This window comes from Poecilia latipinna, unplaced genomic scaffold (genome assembly GCF_001443285.1).
Source record: "Poecilia latipinna isolate Pla-1442-1.1 unplaced genomic scaffold, P_latipinna-1.0 Scaffold8, whole genome shotgun sequence".
In the NCBI taxonomy this organism is placed as follows: domain Eukaryota; kingdom Metazoa; phylum Chordata; class Actinopteri; order Cyprinodontiformes; family Poeciliidae; genus Poecilia; species Poecilia latipinna.
In genome coordinates, this window is record NW_015112624.1 from 671,322 (window position 1) to 692,295 (window position 20,974).

Genomic DNA, 20,974 nt, shown 5'->3' on the forward strand with positions numbered 1-20,974 from the left:
ATTGTTTATTATGTTTCAATAAAATACATTCATGGTTGCAGATGTTTTAGCATAATTCTCTGAACACATAAATATTGATCCTCAAACCAAGACGAGCAAAACAACCATCTGGAGATTTAAGATCACAATTCTTATTGTTGCGTTTTGTTTTTTTTTTGTTTTGTGATGCGGCAGTGTTAAAACTATTGGGTTTTGCATTCTGGATTTCAGACAAAAGCACATGAAAGAAGCTTATCCCTTTCTGCAGGGCTTATCCCCTGAAAATGAGCTAATTAAGAGAGGAAAACGTAAAGGCCCGATCAATGAAGTGGTTGAGTCAGCTGAAAGCACAAAGGAGAAGCATCCAAAAGACGAATGCTTTGGCCAGAACCTGGTAAAGAGGAGAGACGCTAAAAGTATAAGCCCCAAACTAACTCTGGTAGCAGCAGCAGCAGCAGCAGCAGAGGCTGATGAATGAGGGAGAAATAAAGAGCAGCGAGGCTTGTAGTGTTCGGTGTGATGTAACACAGTGCTGGCCCTATTGACACTCCTGGTAAAGCAGTGGGGAGAAAAACTTTAACCTAAAATAATCTGCTGTTGCTGTTGCAAAGAACATTTTCACAAAAATCCAACTTTTAATTCAAGTACATTTTTCAAGGTGATGAAGACCCACATAATTGGTTAAATAATATTTAATTATTGGTGCCAATCATGTAATTAGAGTTTTTTTTTTTTTTTTTTACTGTTCTTCTCTTTCCTTGTTCATTTCTTTGTTTCTTTCTTACATAAAGCCCAAGATGATTCATATTTATCTTAGACCTGATCTAGGTTTAAGATAAACATTTGATTTAACCGACATGTTTCTTCTGATTGGGCGTTAATGTTTACAGAACAATCCTGATTTTAACTCGATGGAGGATGTTTGGGTGGAGAAGAAGCCTTCCAGCCTCAAAGACTTTAGACTGCAAAAAGATGAATTGTCTTAATGCCAGGAGAAACATGCACAAATCTGGTCAGCAACTATAAGATTAGAAGAAGTTTATGATTACTGTAAAACTGGACTCTCTTTGCTCCGACCTTGCAGAGACTAAGAGCTTTTATTGGCAAAAGGTATTTATAATAGCAGATGCACCAATTTTTTTTATAAAATTTTCATACATGGGATGTCTTTTCTAACTGAATAAGAAGTTTTCTCACCTTCAAAGCCTCTGTAAAATGGCTGATTGAGACCCCCTTCTTTAGGATTAGAAGATGCTGAATCTCTGTGGAAGTAAATTAAGGAGGAATTAAGTGTGGATTTAAGCTTATGGCACTGCAAAATGTTTCCCAGTATTTCATGATGGTATTTATTTATTTATTTTAGCTAGAATAGCATATTTAAACCAATGTCTCTAGTGACATAAAAAAAAAATCAATTTATGTCACAAAACAATGAGTCAAAATTATTCTAGTCCATCTGACTGTAGTCTAAAGTTTGGAGGATGTTATGCAGGAAGTCATCAAGAATTTCACATTTCATATGGTTTGCTTTAAATGCAACCCTGGGCTCCCTGGCATATTGAGCCACAGTTTCAACATGTTTGAAAAGCAGGAGTACAAAGGAAGTCGCCTCCTCAGAATAAGGTGGAATGTTTTGCTCTATTTCTCTCAGAGACGGGACGACACTGGGGACTGACTATGAGTGTGGAGAAATGTGAAAGTGACAAATCTTCACAGAGGTCCCAGGTTATCTGTGACACAACCTTCAGCTGTATGTTTGTGAAAAATGCAATTGAAAATGTGCTTTGTAAACGACGGTAGAGCTAAAAAAAAAAAAAAAGTTTGGCTATCTGCTTTTACTCCCAGCAAAGCAAAGTGCCTTCAGCCTGATCTGCCCCACTCATCGTATCGGTGTAAACCCTCTGAGATGGCTGGTACATCTTCTTTCATAAACTGACTGATTAATCCTGGATAAATACCGTAACTATAACAACCAACACCGTAGTCGCTGTGATGACTCCTACATGTCCCTCTCAATAAGTGTTTGTTCCATGGAGTTCTGCTCGTTTATCTGGAACTCTGCCCGAAGCGTTTCTTGAGATCGACGGGAAACGCGTCAAAAGTTTTCAAAAATTACATTCATTTTGTATTGCAGTAAAAAAAAAAATCATTATCATCATTAAAATGGCACAAAAATCCAACCACTAACGCATTTAGTCAGCACAAAAAGAAATTGTTTTTTTCTATCATACTCAAAGTTGTTGTAGTCATTTGTTTTCTTACCACCATTACTTCACTTTGCTCCTTTTTATGCCATTTTTTTCCTCCCTTTCCCATTTTGAAGAGAAACTAAGTGAATTGGGCCAGTAAAACAGGAAGTAATGGATTTCTAATTAAAAGTGCTCAGCTACTTTGTGCAACTTAAACATCTGAAACTTAAACGTTACATTTGCTATAATGGAAATTGTAGGAATGCCAATAATTATGGCACTGCTAAATTGTGTTTAAAAAATAATTTCTTAACATCTTGACATTAAAGATTGGGTTTAAAAATAAAAACAAAGCGATGTTGGATTGTGCTCCTGCAGAAAAAGAAGGAAATTATTTCTGAATGGTCTTTAGCGGCGGCCCTGATAGTAGCCAAGGCTGCCGGATTCAACAGTTTACTTAAAACACGGCCGTCCCTGGCATATCAAACTGCTTTTGTTGCCTCCCACACAGCAGGCGGTCCTCTGTTGGTGTTTTTGTTCGCTTTGTTTGATTATTTCACAAGGCGTCACTCACACACTTCCCTATTTATATATGTGACAATTCTACACCACGGATGTTCTGGCGTTTGCATGCTCCGCATCCACTTACTCGACTCAAATATCACATATGGCAGATTACGAAAAACAAACGGCAGCAACAAGCTAAAAAGAAAATGGGACTTTCTTAGAGATTAATTTGTTTAGATCCAGCAAAACCACAACTTACCAGGAGCAACACATCCAACAACAGATGAAGACGTAATTCAACACAATACTCAAATATTTACTCTTCTGTGGGTTGACACAGATCACGTCTATGTAACAATTAAACCTCCATCATTTTTACACAGCGTAATGTGAAAATATGAAGAGCATGGAGCCGCTACGGTGCCTGGCAAGAATGTTCTCCCTCCTTGAACTTCTCCACATTTTGTCACAAACATGAAGATAAATTTGATGGGATTTCAGGTGATGGATGTGCCACAAAAAAAAAAGCATATTTGTGAAGAGGAAGGAATTCAATACATTGTTTCCAAACACTTTCCCAAAGAAATTTGAAAATGTGGAGTCTATTTGCACTTAACCCTATTTACTCTGATATCCCTTAATACAAACCCAGTACATTCAGCCATCTTAAGAAGTCACCTAATTGGAACGCATCCATCCATTGTTATCTCTTCCTTCTTATCTTGTAATGTGAAGTTGTTTCTTTCACAGCGCCTACACATGTATGATTGACAGCACTAAGAGCCTCCCACTGGCTCTGATTGGTTGTTTTCCCACCAGGAGAGGAGCATTCCTGCAAATATCTGCCTCATATTTTACTGACAGTTTTAACAAATATGAAAACATCAGATTTTTTTGTAAAAGTTACATTTCTAGCTCTAAAAAAGAATTAAAGTATTAAGATATAAATGAAAGAAAACCAGGAAATATCCAGATTGACGTTTGCCACGAGACAGATGGGAGACAAAACTAACAAGTAAAACGTTGCGTGAGAAAGAAAACGCATGGCGCACATTACCCTGAACACATTATCCACAATGTGAAACATGGTGGTGGCAGTGTCATGCTGTGGGGATTCTATTTTAAGAATGTGGGCAGAGTTGACGGGAAGAGAGACAAGAAAACATGAAAAAAAATCCATGCCACAGTTTGATTTATAAAAAGAAAAAAAAAAAGTTGAAAACTGTTGATTGTTTTCTTTCCACTTCACAGATATGTTCTGTTGGTTTACCATAAAACCTTAATCAAGACATTCGTGGTCGTAAGGTGACAAAAATGTACAAATACGTCATACTTTGACAGAAAACCCTTGAAGCTCGGAGAGTCCCAGTTTACTTTATTACATCAGAAAACGGTCACAGAGTCACAGGAGAAGAAAAGCAAGAAAGAGTTACCATTTGGGGGTTTGGGGGAGGTCAGTTACTAATGCAAAAAAAAAAAAAAAAAAAAAGACATTTTGTTGTTCGACAGCCTTGCCTCCAGCGCGCCGCTCCTTTTGTGTCATCCGCCTCCGCAGCCGTCTAAATACAGCAGACAGTTGTTTGGGTCGAAGCCAGCGATCTTGATGAACGACACTGTTACCGATCATTTACCACAGTTTTATTTACCACATATTATATTGCAACATCTTGTAAGGAAAGAAAAAAAAAAAAGAAAGAAAGCACACATGTAGCTTTATGAGCGCACAGTCAGATAATTGGTTTAATAATGCATTATGAAATCAGAAACCATTAACCACGAGAGTGATTCCAATGAGGGATGAAAAGTAAATATCTGAGTGTTGCAGTGCTGCTTCCTGGTGGGTACTTTCTCTCCGCTGTGATAAACTAATGTGAAAGGGATCAACATCACACATCATAAGTCACCATAAAAATTAGACTTAGTGCCAACAAATCAGTGGAGGCTGTACAATTTATATGGCACTTACTGTCTGCTATATTCAGACTTGTTTTTGTTGATTTTTTTGCCTTAAACTATAAAGAAAATACTCTCAGTCAGTCGGAGAGGGAGCGAGAGAGAGAGAGAGCAGAAAAAACTTTCTTTGGGCACTCCTTCATTTGTTCTGCGACTCATCTTCGCTTGTAGCGTTAATCACTTGATTACTCGCACAGCAGAGAGGTTCCCAGATCACGACAAGTCAAGGAAATGTGTTTAATAAGATTAACAAATCATTAAAAATGCTATTCTTATTACTCCTGGCGAGGGACGAAGGACACGCTGGGAGTCGTGTTACTCGTTAGCCTCCTTCGCTTAATTGAGGACGTGTGGGGCCGTGTAGGTCAGACTCTCACCGATCGATACTGCTGCACCCCTTTTATACTCCTGCTGGGAACAAAAAAAAAAAAAAAAAAAACCAACTTTCATTCCCATTTACCCTGGATCCTGGATGCTCCGCGGCAGATTAGCTGTCTCCTTTGCTCCGTTAGCAGTCCCAGTTTCCTCCCACACAACCTTTTTCTTTTTTTATTTCCTCTGAGCAGTTCGCTGACTCTGTGTTGCACAAATACGGGGAGTTCAGGGGCCTGTCGGTGCACAGCTCACCGGCGGTGGGAGCGAGTCCGGGGGCGAGGCGGCACCGGCTCGGAGGGGAGGGCGGCCATCAGGCCCGGGTGGTACGGGGCCGGCCCCGGACCTCCCGGCGCCCGGGCCGAGGGCTCCATGCCCACGTTGTGGTGCAGCGACAGGTGGGCATGGCAGTGATCCAGCACCAACTGCTCACACCTGTACAGAGCCAGGGGGTTCAGCTGCTGTGGTATCTGGACAGAACAGAACAGAACAGAAAGGGTAGGAGAGAAAAAAAAAAACAAAAAAAAAAACATGGCGTCACATATACGGCTTCCAAAACGAGCCAGAGAAGCCTTCATGCCAACATTTATCAGCTCTCAGAATATTAAGAATTGGCTTAATTTACATCATGCTGTCAAAGCACAGCTCTGTCATTAATGGAGACTTGGCCGGTGATGCAGCGTTGCGCCCAAAGACCTGAAATCTGTGCCGCTCAAACACCCACTTTGAGCTGGAATGATTTATATGCAAGATGAAAGCCTTAAGCAAGAGTGCACACATATTTTCTGCCCTCTTTTAAATGGAGTCAAGGCTCCATTTAGAAGAGACCGCTTATTACATTACAAGCTCTTCGCCGATTCAAAGCGCCATGTTCATTTCATATGCTAGTGTGGTCCGAATTATGTCAATTAAGGAGAACAAAGCTGCATCATGGCTTGTGGAGTACAGATATTAATAGATTGATGCATATTAATGGGTTCGCGCAGTGTACGAATGCGCCCATACATGAACAAAGGCAACAAGATGCAAAAATATTCAACTTCTCCGATTGGATTTCTTTTTACTGAACCCAGCGGGAGACGGTGAAGGAAAAATAGGAATGAAGAAGTTCAGCAGCAATCCTCTCTCACATGTCACAAAAGTTTTTTTGAGAAAACCCTCTGAGTTACTTTTGGGAGTTACTCCATTAAAAATAATTTTGTGTCGCATCCAAATGACTTATTGAGAAAATTCACAAAAGCTTTAAAAGATCCCAGGTTACTTTTGTTCAGACACTGGAAAGGTTTTACAAAAACAGCTTAAAGCTAAAAATGTGCAACCTTGTTCTCAACAAACCAAAGACAATTAAGTTCCATCAGTGGAGGTTTTCTGTAAAGTTTTAGGATTGGTATTTAATGTTATTTGTCACTGTACACATGTACAATGAGATAAAGTGTGAGTTTTGGTAATATCTCTTTGCCATTGCCTTTCCAGTGCAACTCCATTCAATTCTCATCTCCCTTCATTGCCCATTCCAGGCTTTCTCCCATTGACTCAGATTCTCTCCGGCACATTTTCTATCGGGCCAATCAGTGAACAGATAGAGAAGTTGTGAACGATGACGTCAGTTTTCTCAGCTGCTTTAGAGTCTTAGTCTGCCTGTAGTTGTAGAAAATGGCAGCAATGGAAGTGAACAAAGCCGTTCAGTCCGTGTTGGACACACTTCCAAGTTTTGAATTAACATTAACAGTCATCTTTTTCGGTGAAATTTAAAACTTCAACAGAGTCCTCACCTCCAGGAAACAATCGTTTTTCAATAACTAAGGGTCCAGACTGTCTGTACGAAGCAAAGCGTAGAGCAAGGGACTGTGTTTTTACTGGACTATGTCAGAACTCACAAACGTTCCAAAATGACTTTTCTCAGCAGACATTTTCTCTTCACATTCACGTCCCAAAAGAAGCTTATGGTTTCTTGCAAAGCTACCTAGGATCTCACACAACTTTTGCTGATTTGTTTGTCAGTGAGACAACTGACATCTTCATTCCGTCAAAAAAAACTTACAAAAGGACTACGTCTTTTTCCAGTCCGTACAGGAAAAAGAATGTGAATAAAAGCAACAAGTCACAGACATAACACTTATTATAAAACACTGCATGTTGCAGATGTTCAATCAACTGGATTCCAAAGGCTTCGGACAAAACCAAATACATCCAAAACGCGCTTCGTGTCGACTCTTCGCCCAACGTTGTCGAGAAGAACTCGCAGTTCTGTTGCTTTTCCAGAGCTCTGAATTTCGAGCCCACCTCGTTTTAAAGGTTACATTCTCGTCTTTCGATAACGGCGCCGCTCAGTTTATTCTCCCCTCTAATAAGAAGATTAGTGGAAAACACCATTGTCTAATTCAACGGCTGAACTTTGCACACTACTTGAGAGGACTTCATAAAAATTCATGAGCAACAATCCCTTGGAATGCACAATGAGCCAGCTGAAGGAGGGGCGCTCTGCATCTGGGGGTTCTTTGTGCAGATTGTCGATGGGGGGAAAAGGTTCACAGAGGACTCGTTTCTCCAATTATTGCTACAGACGGAGTCAAACACGGAAACTGAAGAGTTGACTTGAATTTAGGCCTCGCTTTTTTTCCCCTCCTGTCTATATGCGGCGGTAGCTGGCGGGGCATCGCCGACCTTTGGCTCCTTGACACTTTCTTCCTCCACTTAACGTCTCTAATCGCGCTACAGAATAAGCCGAGTTGCCCAGACAATAAAGGGCTGTGTTTGCCCATCAATGCTAAGCTTTATAGACTAACTCAGATCTTTAAAAGGAAAAAAATTAAAAAAAAAAAAAAAAAAACATCCTCAGAGAGGCGTAGACGTGTTGGTGTATGGATCTTCAAGCTAAACAATATTCAGTCCAGACTGTAAAAAAAACTAAACAGTTTTAAACTCTACAGTCTTGAACGGATGTTATATGGTAAAAAGCCTGCGAGTTCATTTCTGAAGTGAATTTCAGATTCCCTCGGGATTCATTTAAACTGTACAGAGACACAACAGGAGCTGCTTCCCATTTATTATCGTATCTTCAGTCGTGGGTGGCAGCATCAGCATTTAAGATTGTGTCCGCTACCTTGAGTTTACACTCAGAGCAATTCTTTATATATGTACAAAGACAAATGAATGCAGGTGTTGCTTTTATTTGACACGCACGCTTCTAATTCAGAAATGATAAAAGTATGAAGATAAACAAGCTGTAGATGTAGGAAATCAAATTTTTTAGCTGCAAGATTTTCTGAAAAGCAGCCGCTCTGCATCACCACCTCCCTCTCTCTCTCTCTCTCTCTCTCTCTCTCCTCAACCACTTTTGTCAGTTTTCTGCTTTTTTTTCCCAGCTCCTGGCTTGAACCGTCACCTACTTCAGCTTCCATAAAGTGCACCCTCAGCCCACATCTCCCCCAACTTCCCCCCCACTCCTCCCCAACCCTCACGCGGAGCTGCTGCTTACCATGAAATAAAATGTAATTTCCGTTTCGCGGGGGTCTTTAATTTTTCGCAAGTTGCTGCACGGTATTTTTTTCCTCCCCTTTGACAGCTGCAGGTGGATTACGTGCAGAGCTTCTCCCATAGCTGTTGTTAAGCGGAGCTAAAACAGAAACACTGAAGCTCTTCTTCCGAGCTTTCAGACCGGCTCTGGAGAGTCTCTCCTCGTAATTCGTTGTGCGATTTTGTTGAAACGCGGGAGAGGAAGACAGAACTATTTGTTCATTTAAAAGTGTTGCTGAGGGAGTGAGGTGTGACACAACATGGGGTGGAAAGTTGGATTTCACACTTAGGGTAGGAGTTATTCTAATGAACCTCTGCTTAATAATTTGCACTCTGCTGAATGTTTAGGCACCGCTAAAGAGCCAAACAAGGCAGCGGGGAATATTAACACACACAGCGCCCAACGTGATTGTTTCTACCTGTGGATCGGTGAGAACCTCTACAGTGATGTGCCCTGCAAACCCTAGAAAAAGCATCAGATCTGCGATTAAATATTGTTTGTGTTTTTTTTTTTACCAGATTTATAATTCATAGCAATTAAATGTAACTTTATCTGATTTGAATGCATACTCAGGTTTTTAAATCGATTGCAGCGTTAATGGATCCACAGCTTCCTGTTTCCCAAGGTCACATGACGACTACAGTTTAACCCGTCACCACAAACTGTAAGCAGGAGGACGAAGGGACGTAAAAAACAAACCTACTAAGCTCACTGTCTCCATAGCAGCCGTTTCTTTTAGAGCTTTTCTTCATATAGCGCCAGTTTATTTAATGCTACTTTTAAAATGTGCTTCATTTTGGGCCGGAATGATGTTTTAGCAAACAACTTCTGTTATTAAAAACTAGAATTACATGTTTAGCCTTGTTGATTATTTGATCGAATGAACACGTTATGACATACATGAAGTTCGTCCTGCGGTACGTACGCCTTTGATCGAAGTTATTAACCCTGACAGATTCTTTTCAACCAAAAAGTTTGTTCCTGACTGTCAAAAGTTAATGACATTTATTTATACTCTTTATAAAGAGTATAAATTAAAATCTTTGTTGATATTACAATGTTAAATCCTATTACAGTGGGACCCTGGTATTTATGGGAGTTATAAATCACAAACATGAGTAGCTAAAATCTGAATAGTTATGAAAACACTTAATTGTTCAAATGCCAAATATTAAACTGCTTTAACACACATAGTGGAAACTGTCTTAGCATGATAGCAGAAACTAACATATACAATCTGCCTTATTTCCACAATTGGGGGTTCAGCCAATCAGCAACGAGGAAAATAAACGCTGCTCCTGCTGTTGCATCGTTTGCAAAGCAATAAATAAATAAATAAATAAATCTACCCATATGTGTCAGTCTGCACACTTTTAGGTTTGATGTGGGTTTAATCCTACTGAAAATGTTTAGACTGTGTTACAGCAGAGTCAGTGACAGGAAACCAACCCATTTGAAGGAACTCTAATGATTCCCCCACCAGAAACCTGTCAAATATCCAGCCAAAATTATGACAGACAAAAAGTATCAAACATTATTTTGCGTGTGAATGTATTAATATATTAAAGTCTGTTCAGCTTTGACCCCTGTGGATGTGGAATAACTTTCAAAACTTGCACACCTGGATCTCGTTTTTGAGGCTCATTAAGGCTGACGTTGAAAATAAAACTAAATGCGACAAATCATTAAAAGCTAAAAACGAATACGAGCGAAGATGTGAGCAGTGTGTCCGTCCCTTCAAGCACAAACAGAATAAAACCAGTAAGTCAGGAAGTCCTACTTTTGAAAAAACTTGAATCCCTGAAGGGATGTCAGACACAAAAACACCGACTGCTTGTTTATGTTTATTTAATCAATCGTGACTGATTGATCGGCTAGTTTAGAGTTCAGCCAGATGATCTGCAACGGAGTCAGAAAACTACCTCTGACTGACTTAAGCTAAAAGGTAATCTGAAGTTGAATATAGATAACAAATTATTCCCGCTTCATGTTCGACTGAAAGCCTCGAAGGTTTGTCACAAACTCTGCGAGGTCAAAGTTCAACTAGATTAAGCTTCGGACGGCTGCGAGGTTACTAAGCTGTCGCTGAGCTTTGTTCAACGCGGCGACAAACTGCCAGGACACGGCAGCAGAAATGATGGGTATGAGGACACAGCGGGCCGGTTGTTATGTCACCCTTCTGCTCGTCTCTATGACGATTCTGCTCGTCTCTATGACGATTCACTGGAGCCAATGAGCCTGGCAGAGGAAAAGCAAATGAGGTGAAGCAATAAAACTTTCCGCTAGACTCCATCACATTATTACTGAACCAAAAGTCCCGTCACATCCTGCGCCTTGCAATCCTTTGGACTGTTTTACACATTGTACACACTGTAAAAAAAAAAAAAAAAAAAAAAATTCTCTAATTCATGGTAAAATACCAGCAGCTGTGGTTGCCAGGTAAAATCCTGCAACCACAGCTGTTGGTATTTTACCATTAGTTAGAGAAATAGTTTTTTTTTTTTTTTTTTATGAAAGTGTAGCTTATTGGTGACATAGGTCAACAAAAAAGTATTTCATAATTGCTAAATGGAAATAAAAATTTTTATTTTTACAAATAAAATCTGCTGTTGCATTCAGCCTAGCCATCTTTCTATTGCCTTATTAAATAATATCTTTATAAAAAGCATTCAAGTTTGGATTTGACAAAAAAAAAATTCAAAACTAACTATACAGGGCTGTTTTTCTAATTTAAAAACATAACTAATTGAAATCAATCTGGCAGGACGGTTCCGCCTTGCTGTGTGTCGCATTGAATTTAGTTTAGAAAGGTGTCAAAAACTTCTGGCCCGTCTTACTCATCAGTGGGCATCAGCATCCACCGATGACTAAATAACGAAATGTCAAAGCAATTACTTTATGTCGTCTTCCCCTATAAGTGTGACAAACTCTTAACACAGACAAACCGTTGCGTTAAAACCTGCTGCATTAAAAATGCGTCTTTCGCATTATTGTATAAAAAAAAGGAAAAAAAAAGAAAAGAGAAAGAATATCTTTAAGTTGAACGGGATTACTAACCCCGTTCCCCACCGCCTCCCGTCTGCAGTGCAGAAGCAGTAAACTTGAAACAGGATCAGTTTCATGTCTCAGCTTAGAGGAGAGGAGGAATAAAAGCCTTTTTGGCATACAAAACTGAGCGAGCGCTCAAGTTTAATCAGGAATATTGGGGAGAAGTCGGCTGTTATGCTTGGAGCTCTTAAAGAGGTGACTCACTGGCTCGTTCGGATTGGCCGACAGCCAGCAGATTTACTCCGAACTGGATGCTCCACGGAGTCGGGATTCTGCAGGTATAGCGCCGTCGCCGCCGCCCTCCCTCCCTCGGCTCTAGCGGCTCAGGAAATCTCCCACCAATCTGGTCTCGAAACACGAGATTGGATAAATACAAAACAAATCTGTCGGTGGCGGAAGCTGCTTGAGAATAAGTCTCGCTCGCTCCTGATAGGCGTCAGTTCTTGTTCAGTGAGTCGCTGGACGCCGTCCAGAGTAAAAGAGGAGGCATCTGGCATCAGCCTGATCTCGTCTTCACTCTGTTAACTGTTAACTTGACCTATTTACACTGTAGCACTGAATTTTAAGAGAGGGGAAACCAAAAAAAACAACAAAAAAAACCACACACACACACACAGCAGGTCCTGAACAAAACGTGCTACCCGTTGATGTGGCTGAACTAATAAACCCAAACTGGGTTTCTATTCTCTTTCTCACTTCTCTCTCTTGGACATAATAACTCATCATCGCTGTAACCATCTACATTACTCCATGAACTTTCTGTTCAACAGGTTCTGGAACCGGTTGGGAGTTTAAACAGAACAAGTCTATTTTAATCCTGTTTTATTTGATTCAGAGCTAAGAGTTGTTGTTTTGTAGGGTATAACAATTTACGGATGAAGCCTCACTTGCAATTATCTTGCTTGCAGTTGTTAAGTTATTGATTTTATTACTACTTACAAATAAAGGTCAGAAATGGGAGCACAAGGCCAGTTCATTTCAACTATTTACATTTTAATATTCGTCAAACCAGAAGTCAAAGAGGAAAGTGCACCAGTGGAAATTATTAATCACTTTTTTTTTGTTGGAATAAATAATATGAATACTCATTTTTCCCATTTTAATTGCAAAGAATAAAAAACTCTTCTGTTTAGTGTCTTAGACCTTACTCTGAATTATTATTTTTTTTGATCATTTGTGATTTCTAGTCTGATTTAATCTTTCATGCTGATGAAGTTACATGATAAACTCTAAGTGTGTACAGACTTACTCACTCTTATTGATCTCTTGTATCAATTATGTCAGTGAGCGTTCACAAATTACTTCCTCATAACTCTACCCTGCTACTTTGTTATTGAATGGTTTATGCTTATTTGAGCTGCATGTGTCCCAGCAGGTCTGTTTGTAGTCTTGAGATATTTGAAACAAAAAAACTTGAATTCAACTATTGTCAACTGTAGCTGAGTAATGAGAGGGGTGGCGAGCATCAACACTGTTATGTGGTTCATTTAGCATTTTTTTAATGCAAAATGAGCATTGCTTTATTGTTAGATTAGTTTTTTTTTTTTTGTAGGAGAAATGACAAGACATCCATAGCACCTTTTTTTCAGCTGCCGCTGAAAACGGTGCGCGCCCCCGTGACACGCGGCGCACTGCAATTAATTTTAATTTTCTAGCGGTTAGCTTCCGATTGCTAATGAAAGCGTTCACGTGGGTGGTCCACCACCCCGTCGCAATGTTGAGAATGCCGGTCAAGCCGCTGCCGCTAAACGATTCCCAATTAGGTGACAGGCGGCCACGTCGAGGCTCAGACTTGCACAGAAGATGTGAGCTCTCATTGGCATATTAACAACATCCTCCGCCTGAGCTGCGCGGCTGCTCCCTGTCAGCTGGATAATTCACTCAGTGGTCAACGTTGCAGCACAGACAGGCCTCTATTATCATGGCTGTGTGCTAGGCAACACACCCGTGGATGCAGAACGGCCACATGACCCTCCTCTTCGAGATTGTTGCCTGGCACAGAGAGACTGAAGAATGGTTTCTGGGAGGGCGACACGAGAGCCAAGCTGATAACAAGTGAGCATAGAGCTTAATTAAGTAGAGTAAGTAAGATTCGCTGTAGAGACGCCACTTGATATCAGTTTGGAGCAGAATTTCTGGAAGTTAAATCATTCATCAAGATAGAGGAAAAAATTAAAATTAAAGGCTACAAACCACCTCTTCCATTGTTCACATGAGAAGGTTAATTCATTTTGGCTTAAGTGAAAGCGCACCTTAAATCACATGAAATCTCTAGTCAGAGCAGACATCATCGCTGAGGAGCAGTTCTCCCTCAGTTCCTGTCAAAAATATCCGTTTCACGTCTGAACACAACAGAAACCTTTTCAAGGTTTCAAATGCAGCTCATATCGAAAACACAAACCGCCTTGGCGGTAGGAGCGATAATGCCAGGTGCAGCTGAATATTGATTAAACAATATATGACAGACATCTATGAGTCACTGCTTCTCTCTGTCCTGCCTCTTAGCCTGTGGGAGGCGCAGACTGGAAGAGATGCAGATCAGGAGTTTAGTCCTAGCATAGCAAACAAACACCTAGAAAACTAAGAGTCAACTTTGCAACCTTGGATTTATTCATGTCTTTTTTTTCTTTCTTTTTTTTTAATTTTCAGTGACATTCTACTGCAACTTTAATGCGTTTGTTTTTGCAAAGTGACATGTAGCTGTAGTCGTTTTAAAGACGTACTGTCACCTAATTATGGGGGAATTAAGTGCATCTTCTCTTTACAGGGAGCGTTTTTTTTTTTCTTAGCGATGTGTGAATGGTGCATAAATGTCTAGGCTACATTTGGTAGATATTTGAGCGTTTTTTTCCAACATCTGAATCGTAATGTGGATGGGTTTTAGCCAAGCCTGACACACAACAAAACAACAAGAATCAACAAAAACATGTGACTCTGACTACCACTTCTCTAAGTTTCTACTTGTGGAAACAACTATATAAAACTAACTTTGCCTTCTTTTTAACTTAGACGTGTTATTCATATGCCACATATGTTCATCTCTCGACACACACACATATTGCATCCTAATCCTAGCCAAGTATTTTATTTCCTGAACTTTACCAATCTGGTTGAAGCTGCGACCACATGTCCCAGATAAAGCAAAGAGAGAGGCATATTTCCTGGTGGAGCTGATCTGGGTCCGTCAGCTGAATGCACGTTAGACACTTTTAACACCTCAGCTTACCCCGTAACACGACTTCAATTGAAGGTAAATGGCCCCGGCTTGTGATCCCACAGGTAGTGTGTGCTCATCTGGGACTGTGAAAAAGGCTTAAGGTTTTCGTTATTGCCATCTTTGGCATCAAATTGTGTCCATGGGAGATTGCAAGAAAGTGCCGGAAGATCCAATTTAAAGTTGATTCCTTTCCTAAGGCCTTCAAGACACAAAACTGGTTTTTCCGTTGAGTTTGAGACCTTTCTGCGCCGACTGATTTATCGACCTGAATTACACCAGTGGGCTAAATGTTGATCATAATACAGAAAGAAATCATTGGAAAAAGCTAGAAAACATTTTAATCTCTGCTATTTTTAAAACGATCATAAATCCTGATAAATCTTTTTTTTTTGTTTAATAGATTCAAGTTTAAAGTAACATATTGATGTTTTAATTAAATCATCAACAAAGATAAATCATTAGAATAGGGAAGCATTCAAATTGGTGGTCAGACGTTACAGGCAGGGTATAGTATTAATTTTATGTGTGTTATTTTTCTTGAATTGTAATAAAAAAATATATGTATACTCATTTTGAAAAATGTCTCACTCATTTGATATCTGAAACAAACTTCTTGATTGAATGAAAACAATTTTAAAAAAATTTAAGCCAATTTTGAGCACAGCTATTAAAATCAAAATCATTCAAAATACGCTACAATGAATAAAGCATTAAGAACAGCATTGAAATGTTTAGACTTTTGCCTCCCTGCAGTGACGGATCATTAATTATTTATTTTAGAAGCAGAATCCAATCAACAAGTTTGGCTTCTTGAGATTCTTTAAGAGAAAAAATAAATGAATACCGGTAGGGTAAAGCATATTCATGCTATAAATGTTTTAAAAAAGCATAAACAGTAGCTACAAATAGATAAAATAAATAGACAGGCTATTGAAAGATGTATACAAATGCTGGTATAGTTTACTGATTGTCTCTTCCAGTGTTTTACTTTGTGTGTCGGACACTTAATCATGAAAACTCCTGTCCTGAACATCGCGGGTTCTTCATTTTATGAAGGGATTTTCAAAAGCCAGACAAAATTTCCAAACCAAGCATGTTCCACGAGAGACACTGAAACTACAAAACAACTTTCCGTAACATGTTCAGTCTTCCTGTTGTCTGCCGACATCTCGCTTCCTGTTCAAAAGTAAAAGCCTGAATGAACAATAACTCGATAAGACTTTAAGTAGCTAACGCTAAGTGCTCTTGTTGGTGCTTGTGGTGCATTCACCAGACAGAAGAACATCAGATTTTTTAGTTTCTGAGTGGCCCAGTCAGGACTCGACAAGCTAAAAGAAAGGATCGTCTGACTGAGGTCAATCTCAACCAAAACTCAAAGAAACAAATCACAACTCTTGGAGAGTAATCGATCACAATCACATGAAGTAGAAGAAAGTCTGACGCTCTGGAAACAAAATGTAAAAAAACAAGTTAAGTATGCATGATGTAAAAGAAATAAAAATTAGAGTACTTAATTTATGAGCACGACTGTGTGAGATTCCACAGAAATGTCCAATGGTCCATTCTCCATCACCTGCTGGTTCCGCAGCCTTCATTTTCAGCGGCCAGGCGGTCAAACGGGTCATGGACTCTGTTTTCATCCTGAGGTTTTCCAAAGCACCAAAATAAACAACCAAACGGACAACCTGATCAATAATCAAATGCATCACCGTCAATATCAAGCAATCCAGTGAAGTGGACGGGGCAAACAGGCAATCCTTTCTCAAGATAATATTCAATAATTCACACAGCGCGAGCCACGCGAGACGGCAGCATGTTTTCCCTCTTCTTAGAGGTTTTTGGTTCAGTGAGAAAAAAAAAACTGCACAAATGAATACAGTGTGCGGTAAAATTTCCGAAAGATGATCTTTTGCTGACTTTAATATTCGCCGTGTAATTACATTTCTATGTGAAAAGCATTCCAGATTTGTCAAAATAACCATAATCCTTCAGATGTGGGGGATTTATCTCCTCCTAATGCTGCTCATCCCATTTTCTGCTCATCAATGTTGGCGATGCAGGCTGGGATTTGCTGTTATTTACTAGATGGACAGCGTGTGAGTCACTGCGTGGTCTTTTCTGATCTGTGCAGATGCAGGTAACCCGAATATGGAGGCCAGGAAATGTAGACGCTGCACTCGGTGTTGACGTGCGATTTATTGTTTGGTTCATTCTCTCTCTCGCCGACTGCTTTCCTCTCCCTTTACACTCCCACACACCTTTTCCCAGCACGCATCTGTCCTCGCACGCTACGTGCTGCTGCCTGTCAAACGCAGCCATTTAAAAAGTCTCTGTTCCAGGAAAAAAAAAAATGAAATAAAATATGCTGCCCATAAGGTCAGGAGTGTTTACTTGGAAACTACATGTTGGACACAGTGGGACGGCCTTTAAAATTTATGCGCAGGTTCATTGCTAATTAATGCACAACAGACAGACACCCACAAACACACGAAGCTGCTTTCATTTTGCAACATGCATTCTACCGGGGTCTAATTACTGCTGCCGTTCAGGCCCAAAATAATACATTTCAATTTTGAATCACTGACAAAACTGATTAGACGCATGGATGTGTTCGCCCGCTCCTTGTCATTGTTGAGGTTTTATTGTTGTTGTTTTTTATTATTGTCAATGATGTTACTGTTATGGATTTCATAATTCTTAATGCTCTAGGGACGCCATCTGCCTTGACCCAGGAGGATGATCCGAGGCATTTTAGGATGACCCTTGGGTCTTTCTTAAAACAGCATGTGGTTCAAGGAAGGGTCAGCGCTTAATCCTCTGATTTCACTGTAATTTTCTTTTTTTTTACTATTATTATTATTATTTTTATGCAGATTGCGGTCAAGAGTCATTTGGTTGGTTTGTATTCCAGATTATTGTTCCAGAGCAAACATGGTACGGTTACTATAGCGACGCACAATTCGTGTTGCCTCCAGAGAGCGTTTACTGTCTTCCCCGCTTCAGCTTGGATTTATAATCTGGCCAAAATGAACCTTTAGTTTGACCTGAGCTCTCAAATAATATAATGGTTTCTTGAAATAATCATTGTTTTTCTGACGTTCAACACTGTGGTAAGCCGTTGTTTAGATAAAAAATGCTAACATTTTAACTAAGGTTACTGTAGCTGCCAGGTCACTCAGATGCTGTGAAGGAAGCCTACATTTGATTGGCCATAATCGACTCCAAATCACCAAAATGCCTTTCCAGAACGGTTTGAGTTCTCTTCTCCTCTGCTGTGATAGCTGAGTTGTTAGTTCAGCTCCTAACATGTAACTGCAGTTTTTCTCCAGCATGATGTTCAATACTTTGCTCCCTCCTACACAGCTGCTGGTCAAAGACACAGAAGATTTCTGTCTAGCGGTTCATGTCCATTACTGCCCCCTATAGGTTGCTAAACATTCTTCCTCTGTTCAAATTGCAAACCTATCCCTTTGGCATGTAAGTTCATTAAATTTACTCCCATTTAACCAGCGATGGGTGCTAATTTCCACCTCTGATGATATGTGGTTAGCTAGGTTGTCTCTGTTTGACTGAAGTGGATCGGTGATCATGTAAAAGAGAACAATAAAACTGAGCACAGCGTCTGCCATTTACTGAAACTTGCAATTTTTTTTTTGGCTTGCCATTTTTAGTTTTTTTGTTTCCTTGCTAAAAAGATGTCATCTCATTTTCCTCCAATCACGTCTTGTCTTTATATCGACTGGTGCCGTTTACGTGGATGGTTCTCAGAAAACACTTTCAGTTCTAAGAGAGGGGAAAAGGTCGGCTGTCAGACACGTTAAAACGCCACACTGATCTGTCTGTGTTAAAAAACAGAACAAAAAAAGCATGTAGGAAATCAAGTGAATTAGAGCGTTACTCTATGCAACTTTAATGTGAAAGGTTGACTACTGTTTGTAAACAGTGTAGCCCTATCCTTCACAAACGACGCCGGTGTTAAATTCGTAGCCGCTGTCACCAAAGTATGCAACAGATGAAAGTAACCGAGAGATGCCTTCAGGCGACTGACGAACATTTTGCATTCTGCAAGAAAAAAAGAAAATAATATTTCTCAAGTTATGTGCAGTGCTGTGCAAAAGAGCTAAGCCACTTCAGTTTATTTTTTTTATTTTCATTTTACTATCATGTAATTTTTCTTTGTATTTTTTTATTTGCTGTCACTATTTACCCATCTCCATTTCCATGGTATCTACTGGATAAAAATAGTAGACATGGTGGTAGTTTTGCTTTTTGACCTGATTGATGTTTCAGTGATTTCAGTGTAAACTCATCATTCGATCTAGTAATAACAACTGCAATTGATTCAGCATCACAGACTTTATGAAGGACTGAATTCTTCAAAGTTTTTCACCGTTAGTGTTTTTGGACACAAATTCAAACAACTATAACTCCTGTGGATTGGTAACAGATCTTTAAGGTCAAAATAAGTTTGAACAGATGCAAAAATAAAAGCTTTGTCAACAGCAGCTTTCCTGGTTCTTCTTTATTTGGACTTTCACTACTTTTTCAGCCTAAGCCTGTCCTGGAATAAATGTGTGAGTATTAAAAGGTTTCCTTTGACCTCCATCTGTAGATCTACTCAAAAGTGGAACAAACTTTGTGTTTATTAAGGGCCTGATATGCAGATGGACACAACGTCGGTTCACCACTCGAGGCAGGATCTTGACCAACAAGCAAACAACTTGAAACAATTCTCAAGAAAATGGAGATAATTAAAATGACTGAAATGAACATAGGACTGGAAAAACTTTAAATCTTCAGAAAGACTCATAAATTCAGGGTTAAAACCGTGTTAATGGTTATGAAAAAGATTTTGCCTTGACAAGCAAAATATCAAGAGGGAGTAGGGAAAGATGTATTTTTTATCTTTTCTGCACAGCAGTGTGGTGTGCTGTCAGTTCGACTGAAAAAAAAAAAAAAAGATTTAAAAGGAATCAGTATAGCATGTCCGAGCTATTTCATTGTTTAACGGAACCCTGCAGTTTATCAGCCTTGTTTGGTCCAGATGAGACGCCGACCTAATGTTCCAAATCGCAGATAAATCATTCAATTCAGAAAAACAGTATGAAAGTCAACACCGACAGAGGTGTGTGTGTGTGTGTGTGTGTGTGTGTGTGTGTGTGTGTGTGTGTGTGTGTGTTCAGTAGGACGAGGCCAAAATATATAATCACCTTTTGTTAAGGGGAATCGCAGACGGCTGCTCCACGGGCGATGGACGAAACAGAACATCTTACGACCACTCAAGGCATCCAGCTCTGCTGGCCCTCTCACGCCGGAAACACCTGAACTCTGCAGGAAACTTGCTGAAGTGCAGCTGGACGCTTTCAGGAAAGCGAGAGTTATTTGACAGTTTGCCATTACGGACGCTCTCGGTCAACGCTAACAGTAACATGGAAGGATAAGACAAACAGCTCTGGCTAGAGGTTAATTTGGGGATTATACTGCTGCAGCCCGTACAGCAGCAGTACAGGCAGCACTGCAGTTTGAGATGAACTAAAACTGATTTGTGGAGGTCGCTGCATCTATCCGACTCACGTTGTCCAGCGGTTTCATTTATTTTTCGAAAACATTGCTTCCTCCCTCTGCTCTGCTCTGCTCTGGTCCCTCTTGCCGTTGTTAGTGAGAAGCAGCTTGAGGAATCTGAGCAAAATAAGCAAACTGCTTATCATGGAAAACCCTGACAAACACCAAACCTGCGCATCAGGCAGGTAATTAGTCCTCCGCAAACTGTTTCTGTTACTTTTATCCTCCGGTGCTATATTTAGAAAAGAAGAGCTGCACAGAAAGTTCTGCGTCGGTGCATTCTGATCTTCTGAGAGTCGTCTCCCGACGTGACATCGTGTATTTAACTAGTTGGTTTTGGTTAGACTATAAGAACAGCTTGACGCCGAGACGTGTGTGTCAAACAGTACGCTTGCTTCAAAACCTAATTAACGGATATCTGTTGCCGCCTCACAACTGCAGCAAAAAAGAAACTAATTTGCCAAACTGCTTGCTTGATTTTTGACTCCCAAGCTTCCACTTTGGCTTATTTTTGCCCATTGAATAGTAAAAAGTTACTTGAGATGCTTCACCATGATTCAATAATCCAAAAAGACAGCTTACTGCCTTATAACCTTAGTTGCCCCTGGATTATGTAAACGGAAATTGCGA

General features: G+C 40.0%; 1 protein-coding gene across 3 annotated transcripts in view; it reads right to left on the minus strand.

Annotated features, from left to right (window-relative positions):
- Positions 1-4,033: 4,033 nt before the first annotated feature.
- Positions 4,034-20,974, minus strand: part of LOC106944639 (leucine-rich repeat transmembrane neuronal protein 4) — a 119,756-nt gene continuing 102,815 nt past the window's right edge. For 2 of the 3 annotated variants that reach the window (XM_015027767.1, XM_015027774.1), the window contains one exon: positions 5,388-5,470. Coding sequence is in view for 1 of the 3 variants with exons in the window: in XM_015027760.1 (XP_014883246.1) it covers positions 5,252-5,470 (219 nt within the window). In the remaining 2 variants the exon portion in view is untranslated. Of the gene's footprint in view, positions 5,471-20,974 lie in introns of all 3 variants that reach the window. The other variant, XM_015027760.1, reaches the window with a different exon arrangement.